Below are 12,042 nucleotides of genomic sequence, written 5' to 3'. Positions count from 1 at the left end.
CCAAAATGCCGTTACTTGCGGGCTTAAGTAGGTCAACCGGCGTCTTACTATCAAATATACCTATGGTTATTCAGCCATGATTAAGAACTTACCAGTATTTTGTGATTAAATTTTTTGAAAACGTTTTGGAAAGGGAAATCGTTGAAACGTATAGTATATAGACGTATACGTTATTATCTCATATTTTTTTTGTGTTTAAAAATTACATAAAATGTGACATAAATTAATTTACATACATACAAATAAGTATATATTATTAATTTTTAGTCAAATATTTTTATATTTGTGCAGCCTGCCTTACGGCTCTTGTCATACGTAGATAATTAAAATGTGTTTAATAAATGTACTGGCAATTATGACAGTGAAATAAATTTAAAAAATAATGAAATAATTGATTTTATGATTAATCTTATATTTAAATTCTTTAAATATAAATAATATAAAATATAAAATATAAAATATAAAATTTATATTATACAATAAAAAACATAAAAATATATGAAATAATTGAAGTATACAATAAATCATAAAATCAATTTTTTTCAATTTTTTCTACTTACTGTTAGTTCATTTTCAAATTTACCGGTGCAAATAAGAAAATAGGTATTGATTACGATTAAATGATTTGACCTACATCTATAATGTTGATTCGATAGAAATATTTGTATACATATATAAATAATGGAAAACTCATAATGTAATAGATATACGATATTGTTAGTATCACTAATATTTATCTACTCAATGGGAAAAACAAATATGCTCTTTGACTTTGTACTAATCATCGAGAAATCTCACTTCCCGATGTTTCATCTACCGAACCAGCCGTCATGATCTTCTTCATACTGTTGATATTGGTTGTAATAATGTTCATGATGTTGAGGCTGTTGAACTACAATTACTTCTGACTTCATGTTTACAATCATGTTGTATATCATCATTAATATCGCTAATTTGGCAACAAAAATGCTTCTTAACAAAGACATTTTGATAGATGCAATAGAACCCGGCAAGGAAATCAACTAAAAATAATAAAAATTAATTTCTTTTACAATTAACATACATTCATTAAGAAAATGAACATTTGTTAAATTAAAACAAAGTAAATTATTTCACCTGCATAGCGAATGGAGCCATCATCATCATAAAACCGATTTTCTTTATCGATTTTTTTGTTTTTGTCTGCTCAGAATAATAATCTCTTCCTTGTATAGCATTTTCTACAAATAGATTTTTTATGTAAAACATAAAAAAAAGTACATAAAATTGATATAATACACATAGATTGTGAAATATATTTATACTTTTGATATTTAAAAAATACCTCCAAATAATTCTAGTATTCTTACGTTGATCCACATATGTTTACCCTTGACATAAAGTTTAATACCCGAATGTAGATCCAAACATTGCATCTCGGTCGAAGTTAAGTTATTGTTTGGCCTTATTTCAGTCTTCGCTAAAGCGTTCGTTACGGTCATTAGGCAGATCGTACTAAATATAATGCTTTCCACTTCTTTCATATCTCCGATAAACCTTGCACTACGTTAGACTGAAAGTATAAATTCCATGTATAATATCGTTTCTATTGTTAATTTGATAAATATAATTTAACATTACTTAAAATTATTATTGACATGTACAGGATGATAATTGGTTGATTTTATGACCCACGTTAATAAGACATTTTTTTACTCCTCTTGACAAATACTATAAGCCTTTAAAATATTCGACGCTGTATAAATAATAAATAATAATACTATTTATAATAAATAAATATATAAACGATGGATAATTTAAATTCACTGTACATAATAATAGACTCACTGTATATAATTTTTGAGTTAATAACATTCTAATCAAAACTTTAATCAATGGTACTTATATCTACCTACTTGAAATAACACTAGAGTATATATTAGGATTAACTATTAAAAACAATTCGATGTTAATGTTTGAAATTGATTGTACTTTAGTAATTAATAGCAAAATAATCGATCAAAGGAAATTATCACAAATTTTGAAAAAAAAGAGAGCTTATCGTAATTTTCACATATTTATAAGAACATCACAACAATACAAATAACACAGGAGTACTCGTTCTTCTGTTTGATCATTGACTGGACTGCTCCATGGTCTGCCAAGCGAAGAACTAATATTTTTCTTATGTCCTCCCCTCGTAGTTACTAGACGGAAGCCTGGAAACTAGGTCTACCTTACCGGAGAACGTAATCGTTTCATGGAGAATGCGTAACAGCTCTTTCTTAGAAGAAAAATATTGCTTGACCTTGAAATTGAAAAATATGTTACACTTTTTTTTAACGACTCTCTTAAAATTAGTATAAAATACGATTACGATTTTATGCTGATAATAAATATAAGATTATTATTTTATAAAACATTATAAATATATTACATATATTGTCTACGATAGTATTTAATTTAATAAGATAATCACGTAATAATACGTTCGTTATAAAAATTAATTAATTGCTTACGATAATGTGAGGTACTTGTTTGTTGCATATATCTAGTTAACAGTTTTGGTTTTGATGTTTGGTCAAGTTTTCGTTGTTTTTTAATACATAGAACATCAGTATAAGATGTTAATAAAAATATAATATTAGTATACGACAGAACTATTAAAAAATAAAAGTAATTGACCTATTAATGCTTTTTTTCAAAAGTAGCGAGGAACATTGTTTCTATTATTTGGTTCCTTTTTGTCAGTATTGCTTTCCTATTCATTCATAGCCTCTTTTGGTATTAATTTCTACTAAAATAAATAATAAATTAGGAAACTTAGCTATATGGTCGACGGTAACTGTATCCTAAGAATACCTTTAGTTAAAGAATAAATTATAGTTAACTTTATAAATAATCTTCTATAAATGAAGATTATTACAAGTATAATCTCTCATCAATAAATATGTCACTGAATGAAATTAATGAATATGGCGAAACGTATAGCAAGTTCTATGATGAGTAAGAAACTAGGTAATGTGTACATTAACAAAAAATCAATCACAAATTCTAAAGCATTACGAAAGGCACTACAGGAATCACAGACCATCGATACCGTTCTACTTCTTATCGCCTTTTCTTTTCATATGATATTAGTAATAATAAAAAAAAAGGAATCGAATCATGAGTTGTATTTTATCCCTTGTAATAGTAATTTTCTTCGTCTCCAGGTCCGCTAGCGGTTGGCCAAGCATGATAAGCTTGTTTGTGAGCGTAAGGAAGATCATTGTGAACGTGTACATGAATTGGTTGAGGCGACCAGGAATGCGGTACGTGTTGTTCATTCCAACCAGCATAAAACTTAGCAAAGAAGGTACTCAATTTCAGTACCAATAGAATGACCCCTAAAAAATAAATAAATCATTAAATTCGTTTTTAATATCGATGATCAATTTAAGTAAAGGAGAAAGTTTTGTATTGATTTTAAGTAGGCCAAAATTTGACCGTTAGTCACGTAACATCATTAATCATAAAAGTATCGAACGATGTCTCCTTATTATGTATTCACCCTATGACACTTAAATGAAATACCGTTATTCTTTTACATTTCCATAACATTTTCTTCTATCGTCAACTTACCGATCAAAAGACCTTTCAAAGAAATCACAGTGAGCACCGTCAGAAGCGTCATCATCACTCCCATTTTGTACATCATCGGCATCAACATAAATTGTAATCTCTTGATGCCGAAAGTACGGCCTGTTTCGACCCCTTTTCCTGCGAAATTTATGTACCGTTTTAATAAGATCTTCTTTACAAAAGGATGTCACTTAGATACATGAGAACATAAAGATCTTTATGAATCACGAATGTGAAATAACAGTGACTTAGTTATATGTTGACATCTGTCATTTTCTTTATATATACATCAAATTAAATTGTACTCATTTACAGGAAAATATACATTACATATTAATATTAAAAATACTATGTAAGTTTCTACAAATGAGAATTGTATACGTAAACTTACCTTCGATTAGGTTTACATCGAATATTTCATCGAAAAAGTGTTTAACATTTTCTATATCCCGATCTACAGAAGAATTATTCGAAACTGTCGTTAACTTGTTATTTCGTCGTTCCTCGATTTTGTTGAGCCCATAAAAAACATCCGTTTGTTCTTCGGATATCACTTGATTTGAAAATGACGCCAGTAGAAAAAGGCACATCACCATCCAACCAATCCGCTTCATGTTTAGATCACTTGCTATATCACGTGATATCTTCCCTAATCATAAACTCGTTCTGAACACTACTGATTTTAATTATTGTTTTGACTTTTTATTGGGATTCAAAATTAAACAAGAATAACGTGTTAATCGGTCTCGCACGAGGAGCCTTATGATTCGGACGAACGAAGGCGAAGTCGTTCGAACTGAAAATGGTAAGCGCTTGGTGTAACGCGCGTGCGCTTTGAGCACCATATTTCGTCCCCATACTCGAGACACTTTCCTCGTTTCGTTCTTTTGGTACACGTGGAAAGTGATTTCTGGGATATCATAATTCGACATTATTCTTTAGACAAGTTAAAAGAAAGTCCCCTCAATAATTGAAGATATTATATGTATATACATAAGAAATAACTGTTTAGTTGTTACTGTAAAGTTGAAAGTAACAACTAACTGTTTAGCGTTAGAGGAATTTTAATGATTAAGCAATTTTAAGAAGCTCGTCGAATATTTTTACGAAAGTAATGTAACTTTTATAACTTCTGTATGTAATTGAAAGGAATACTGGTTGATAGATGTATATATATAGAAATAAATACTTAAGAGAAAAAGTTATTAGTAAGAAACGATCGATTCATTTCATTTTTATTTTCGTTTTTGTATAACAACTGTTCAAGTATCTGACCAAAGAATATCGACGCCGATGCTTCTTTAATACCTTATAAAACGATCGTTACTAAACGTTATAATCTTTTAAATGGTGGATCGTTGAAAATATATTTATAAGAAATAAAATCAAAATTAAACGTTCAATGTGCCGGTTTATTATATATTTAATTATTTATGATATTTTTCGTTTATAATTAATTTTTATTCTTATATTAAAACACCACCACCTTTATGAATAATAAAGAGAAAAATTGTATATTTCTTTTTTTCTCCTACGATAAATATAATTTATTTTCGCTTAAGTTTCTTGAAAAAAATTTTTTCCAAAAGGTTTCTTTAAGCAAACTCAAAGATCCCATTTACAAATTTAACGACTTATGAATTCCTTATTTTATTTTACGTTCTTATTTTTTATTTATTTTTCTTTCAGTACAGTTATCTTAGAAGAAAAAGTAGGTACATTTTTTTGGAAATATTTCGAATGATGTACGTACATAAGTTGCAGGGAACTTTGTCCCACTTTCTACGTCACTGTCACGGTCACTGTCCGACGATCATTCGTGTACGACCGTCACCTTGAGCGCGATTGTTTAACCATGAAGACAAGTCTTTATTCCATGACGATAGTTCGTAACGAATCGTTAAAATGATCATATTCGAATTACATATAAGTATATATTATAAAAGTCATTATTGATATCATTATATTTAATATAAAAGAAGAAACATGATATGCTATTTATTTGTGACTTTCTTCTTCTTGAATTTTATTTATCTATACAATCGCATTATTTAAACATAATTTTAACATACATATATATTGATCATATATTGAATTAATACAAGTGTTATTTGTTTGTTAACTAGAATAATTTTCTATGCATTAACAATTATAAATAAGAATGTTGCGATGCAGTAATCAATAAATAATAAAAATCAAGATTTAGAAAGGATGTCAACTCACATTCCATATATAAATAATGGATTTAAATCTAATACATATAAATCTTATAGATTGCATGATATAAAATGATTTATTTTATGGGTGAATTCATGATAAACACCAACAAAATACAATCTTCTAATATTAAATATTAGATCTAAACAAATTTGGCATTATTTATACATTTTTTTAAATTGTGTTTGGAGAATACTTTTAAAAACTCTTTTCGAAATCTTTTTCAAAATCTTTCTATAACTATTAGAGAATGATGTACACGTAGTATAAAACATTGTGAATGTACCTTAAAACGTATGGACAGTAAGCAGATAAAGAAAGAAAGGCAATACAGGTTTACTGTAGCATCTTTACGTTAAGAATCCAGTACGGAAAGAGAGATGAGGAAGGGGGAGGTAAGAAAGAAGAAGTAAAAGGGAGAGCAGCCATCTTAGAAAATAAGGACTAGTGCAAAAATGCATTGCGTTCTCCTCTTTCCTCCATCGCTGGTACCTTCACCGACGGGTACTTCAAGTCTCGATTTCTTCAAGGACTAAAAATTCAACCCCTTGTACTGAGAACGAAGAAGCTGTTTTAAACATGAACCTGAAACCTGGCTTGGACTTTATTCGAAGAGAACTATCGGCCGATGCAATTTCTTCCTTTCTCATCTTATTCTCCCTTTTTTCTTTGTTTTTCTTTTTTAATTTTATTTTATTTAACTATCGACCGGTTTTTACATCCTTACGATGAATACGAGCTTTTCGCGTATAAACGGAATGCAAATGATTGAAAAATATAGTCAAGGATAGTACAAATTTAGTGTTTATATGAATGTAGAAATATTCTTTTAAAACAAGACGAAATCATTTCTACATTTATGCAAGGAAATCTAGGAAAGATGAATATTAGATAGAAACAAGATGACGTTCTGCTCCGTAGTATATTATTTTCTAGGATAATGTCTATTTAATTGCTATCTATCTTTTTAATAATACTGCCGAACGTATTTGATTACGGTCTACCCTACATTCCCTACGATGTCTATTTTTAACACTAATAAATATTCGCTTATTATAAATAATATTCTTTATATATAATATTGATAATTATAATAAGAAATATGAAAAAATGACTATAAATAAACGTTAAGAAAAAATGATGAAAATAAATATTAATTATATAACTAAAAATATAAATAATAGGATGAATATAAACGTATAGTAAAAGTTTTAACTCCGTAAGTATAAAAGATTCCTCGTTGTATCATCGATAGTATACTTTAGATGCAGGGGGCCGTTAAACCATGAACTTGCTTCTCCTCGAAGTCTCCAAGGATGCACATAGAGAAGAATCGCAAAAATGGAAATGCCAGGTTGCTGTTGGTAGGGCTAGATGCATGCGTACACGCTCGTATACCTTCGTGTTCCGCATTGGAAGACGATGGTATGTGTATCACCATACGTGTGGCATGGCTGACCATAGACCGGCTCCAAGAAGTAGCCGAGACATTCGCCTCTCGACCGCGACCATGAGAGCACTCAACTCTCAACGCCTACGGCCAAGTACGAGCATCTTTTATAGTGTTGCTCAAAGCTATTATTTTATTTTCTTCATCCTAATATTTTTCCTCCTACATGGTGTTACTTCGCGAAGTGTATCCCATGATGATATTGACAACCTCGAGAAGAAAACTTTGGAATCGTCAGCTCAGGAGATCGATCAGGTAAGACTTAATAAAACGAGTCAAGAAAAGCTTTTAGGATCGATCGATCGTCGCGAAAATGATGAAAAGAAATTAATCGAGGATGAGGTCAAGAAAATGGAAAAGAATCTAGAAAAGGATGAGACTTCTATTGCTAAAAAAAGACGACGAAACGATCTTACGTTGCCCATTAAAAATGCAGTCCAAGAAACAGATTCGAGTTTTATTATCGGTAATACCGAAGGTGATGTCACAAAGAACGAAGGTATTCGTAGATTTGACGCTGAAGTAGAATCCGTGGACGAGATCGAACTACCAAGTAATGATCAATCTTCAAAGGTCAATGCAGATCAGAATAACGGATTAGTCAAAGGTGAACGTTCGCAGAAAAAGGCTATCAAAGTTGATGATGTTAAGAACAACGATGATTTTATTTTAGACACTCCGGTTGAATTAATTAATCAAAAAGTTGAGGTTTCTAAAGTTGATGATGTGAAGATAAACGATGATATTACTATAGACAGTAGGGTTGAACTAATTAGTCCAAAAGATGAGGTTCCTAAAGTAGATACTGATAATATTTTAACGATAAAGGAAGATATACGTAATAATCTTCGAAGTTTGGTAGCCAATGAGGAAAACGTTTCAAAAATTGATCGAGAGAAAGAACAAAGTCCAGAAATAATCAGTGAATCAATTGAATCGAAAAGAGACCAGAGGTACTTAGAAGAAGCTCGAGGTAAGTTCAAGCACAAAAGCTCAACAGTGTATTTGAGTGCTGAGGAAGGTTCCGAAACACCTGATAGCGATGAGATATCGATCGTTGATAGCCAAATTAAAAAGTTGATATCTATTCGTGACGATGCATTAGGATTGGTAAGCGATAATGTAAACAATAAGCAAAATGTTGATGAAGTTAAAGTTCTTCAACCAGTAAAATTACTTGGAATCGATGATGTGATAGTAACCGGGGATAACGTTGACGACGTTAGAAATCAACGCAGTAATTTTCCGAATTTACCAAATACAGATTCTCAGTATATAATAGATTATCGTCTTCAAATATTAAAAGACCAAGCAATATTACTTCAAGAACAAATAAAAAATCGTACCTTCCTTAAATATTTAAAAGAAAATGAGATCGATGTACTTCCAGAAATGTCGAGATTTAATGAAAATGAATTGTTGGAAACGTTGAGAAATTTTGTATCCAGAAAAAAATTGACAAATTTGAACCAATCTTATTCCAATCTTTTGAACGAAACAAATTTGACTGAAACTCAGAAAAATATAATCAAGTGTGCAGAACAATTGATCGAAGTAGAACAAAGACAATCTTTCGTTAATAACATGTTCCAGTGCATTACGGGATTCAGTGTGTTAAATTGCTTGAGGATCTTTGTATTACCGATCCTAGTTGATAACGTTCCATTATTGAACAATGAAGGTTTTGCATCTAATTTTCCTATAGAAATAAATTTACTTGACCTCTTTCAAGGTAATCGAGAAAAAGTCGATAGGTCGTCTTCCAATGTCTATCAAAAAAGATATTTAACACCTGAATCAGTCATACTTTCCATATTAAAACAGGCTTTAGAATCACACAGTGACGTAGACAAGCTACCACACTTAATCGACTCGAAGAATGAAACATTCCAAAAATTATTGACACCAGGACAACTAGAGATTCTTCAATTAGGCGAGAAACTCTTACCTTTTGATTTACGTCGTGAATATACTGATAAAATGTTTTCCTGTGTACGAAGATTTGAATATCTCAGCTGTTTAAGATACTTCGCTTGGCCCATGATGAGACGATACATCCCAAGTCTACCACTCTTTCCAGATTATCAAACTTGGTATCCAAGCATTACTATAGTACCCGAATATCCGATCGTTCCGTATCCTAGCTTTTCTGACGAGGTCGGAGAACTTCCCGAAGTCGTTGATTCCGATGCCACCAGAATGAGAAAGCCTACACCAGAAACAGTGATTATACACGTTTTGCAAAATACTCTAAAAGAATATCATCCAAGAGTAGAATCAACATCGATTCCCTTTGAGGAACCAACCAATTTTTATGCCACCGTAATTCCTCAAGATCAATTAATAACCATACAAATGGCTGAAGAATTTATCCCAATCTCTCATCGACCAGAATTTGTTCAAAAAACTGTTCGGTGTATACAAGAGTATAATTATTTAACCTGTATGAAATATTCGACTTGGCCTACCGTTAAACAGTTTACTTCACAGCTTCCAGATTTTTCTTCGTTCTTCCCAGACTTTTCCAATTTTTTCTCAAGTTTGCCAAGTTTTCCTCCATATTTTACGGACCTTTTTGGATTTCTACCAAGTTTTGCGAATATAACTGTACCACAACAAATTTCACAGGTGGTACCTGTACAACAGATTCCACAGATACCTACCGAATTGCCTAGTTCTAACACATTATATAAAAAAGCTGATAATCCTAATTTGAATTTGGAATCAAAAATCATCGAAACATTGGAACACGTTCGAAATTCCTTAAGAAGCACGAATAAGATTCCTTCTCAAACCGTTTCTGGAAACGTTATAATCCTGACGACTTTAACGGATAAACAATTTAAAATATTAAAATTATCCGAAAGTATTCTTCCACCGTCCGCTCGTGCAACCTTCCTAGCACAAGTTCTTACATGCCTTCAAGATAGAAACGATTTTATGAATTGTACAGAACGTATCATCTGGCCATCGATCGCATTTTACGCACCAAATTTGCCAGAATTTTCGCAAATAGAAATACAAAATTCATCAAACGAATTTTCGGATAGTTTGATGAAGAACAAAGAAATTTTGCAAAACTCGACGGAAAATATTCAACAACCGATTAATTATGATGCTCTAGGAAAGTCCACAGAAAATATCATGTCTAGAACGTCTGGTCAAAATGAGATTATTTCCAAAACAATTTCTCAAGAAAGTAATGTTCCTGTAATTAGTATAACTGGTACAAGATTTGTTCCAATATATACGGAGCATCCTGAGTCCGTCATACTCAACATCTTAAAAAAGATTCAAGAATCATCTGTGAATATGGTTAATGCATCATCAAAAGAAACTACCAAAACTCAACTTTTTTACGATACATTAAACTCTCAACAACAATTAATTATTCAAATTACGGAGAATTTGATTCCAGAATCAGCCAGAGCTGAATTCGTAGATAGCATGCTGAAATGCATTAACGAACACAATTTTATACTTTGTTCGAAGGACATTCTGTGGCCTACGTTGATTGATTATTTCCCAGGAGTTCCGAGTTTTCCAAATTTTGGTATATTTTCAAACGCACCAAGTAGTGGAAATCCTATTGCTCCTCTTCCGTCGCACAATCTAACGGAAGATAGTTCGAGTGCAGAAGCTTCTCATCTTTCGGAAACAAATGTTAAAACCGGACAACATGGAGATGCAACAGTAACAATAACAGACACAAGATTTGTTCCGATTTTCACCGAACATCCTGAAGCTATAATCTTGAATATTTTGGAAGCAGTAAGAATCTCTACGCCTAATTTACCACGCATCGATTCTTCGATGAAAAAGGAAGACTTATCTCAATATTTTACGGATAGACAATCTATAATTATTCAAACAGCAGAGTGCCTTTTACCTGAATCCGAACGTATTGCTTTCACTAAGAGAATAACCATGTGTATTCAAAAAAATACTTTCTTAGAGTGCACTAAAGATATCACTTGGCCAACAGTTCATCAGTTTTTCCCCAGATTGCCAAGTTTCCCTGAATTTGGGATTTCACAAAATATACCTAGAACAAAGTTACAGTTTCCATTAAATTTGGGTACTTCGGATTTCAAATCCGAAGCGGATAGATCAGACCTTGTTAACAAGAAAACTCCAATAGAATATAAAGAAAACGAATTTCAGAATATAATAGAAAAGATTTTAGAAGAAATACTTATTAAAAACTCGAAACCACGACTTGAACATTCTTATTTGGACATCGATAATCCCATAATACAAACTATGTTTTCAAAACAACAAGTCGATATTATCAGACTAGTCGAACAAGGTTTACCAGATCCTGTAAGACCAACATACGTTAAAAAATTGTTAGAATGTATGCGTACTAATAATTTTGTTGACTGCAGTCAACACGTTAGTTGGCCTATTTTGAAAGTCCACCTCCCATCTTTACCAAGTTTTCCTCAATTTGGCGACTATTTTTCTCAGCTTTCTGATATCAGTCAACTACCAGGCATATCAGGAGTTCCTCAACTACCCGGTAACTTACCATTGGCTGAAATACCTAACTTACCACTTCCACCTAGTATCCCTTCTTTTCCGGGTGGTATTTCACAGGTACTTCCTCAAATACCAGAAACAATGGATCCATTGTTTAATCTACCACAATTTGGAAATCTACCAGTAGCTGTTAAGACGATGGAATATCCGAAAGAAATATTATCTACTGTACAACAAGCGTCGATTAAAACGCCTGATTCAAAAAAGGCAAATCAGCCATTACTACTATC

At 31.6% G+C, this 12,042-nt stretch overlaps 2 protein-coding genes across 2 annotated transcripts; both read right to left on the bottom strand.

Annotated features, from left to right (window-relative positions):
* Nucleotides 1–572: 572 nt before the first annotated feature.
* Nucleotides 573–1,650, bottom strand: LOC107064245 (uncharacterized). The gene is made up of 3 exons (XM_015316669.2): nt 1,325–1,650; nt 1,117–1,220; nt 573–1,022 (listed from the first exon to the last, which is right to left on the bottom strand). The coding sequence occupies exons 1-3, from the start codon at nt 1,521–1,523 to the stop codon at nt 810–812; spliced, it is 516 nt and encodes a 171-aa protein (XP_015172155.1). The 5' UTR covers nt 1,524–1,650; the 3' UTR covers nt 573–809.
* A 590-nt stretch (nt 1,651–2,240) lies between these two features.
* LOC107064233 (uncharacterized) lies at nt 2,241–4,347 on the bottom strand. The gene is made up of 3 exons (XM_015316658.2): nt 3,995–4,347; nt 3,604–3,741; nt 2,241–3,368 (listed from the first exon to the last, which is right to left on the bottom strand). Exons 1-3 carry the CDS (start codon nt 4,215–4,217, stop codon nt 3,160–3,162), a joined length of 570 nt encoding a protein of 189 aa, XP_015172144.1. The 5' UTR covers nt 4,218–4,347; the 3' UTR covers nt 2,241–3,159.
* Between the last annotated feature and the right edge of the window lie 7,695 nt (nt 4,348–12,042).

Source organism: Polistes dominula, unplaced genomic scaffold (genome assembly GCF_049000335.1).
Source record: "Polistes dominula isolate Pdom_NZ unplaced genomic scaffold, Pdom_raw_medaka contig_77, whole genome shotgun sequence".
In the NCBI taxonomy this organism is placed as follows: Eukaryota; Metazoa; Arthropoda; class Insecta; order Hymenoptera; family Vespidae; genus Polistes; species Polistes dominula.
This window is presented reverse-complemented; position numbering and strand designations above follow the sequence as displayed.

Excerpts from the sequence above, each read along its gene's own strand:
- LOC107064245 (XM_015316669.2), bottom strand. The coding sequence starts at position 1,523 with ATGAAAGAAGTGGAAAGCATTATATTTAGTACGATCTGCCTAATGACC. Across the intron at positions 1,221-1,324 it reads AATACTAGAATTATTTGGAG|AAAATGCTATACAAGGAAGA; the intron begins GTATTTTTTAAA and ends ATCTATTTGTAG. Across the intron at positions 1,023-1,116 it reads TGGCTCCATTCGCTATGCAG|TTGATTTCCTTGCCGGGTTC; the intron begins GTGAAATAATTT and ends TATTATTTTTAG.
- LOC107064233 (XM_015316658.2), bottom strand. The coding sequence starts at position 4,217 with ATGAAGCGGATTGGTTGGATGGTGATGTGCCTTTTTCTACTGGCGTCA. Across the intron at positions 3,742-3,994 it reads CGATGTAAACCTAATCGAAG|GAAAAGGGGTCGAAACAGGC; the intron begins GTAAGTTTACGT and ends TAAATTTCGCAG. Across the intron at positions 3,369-3,603 it reads TTTGAAAGGTCTTTTGATCG|GGGTCATTCTATTGGTACTG; the intron begins GTAAGTTGACGA and ends TTTATTTTTTAG.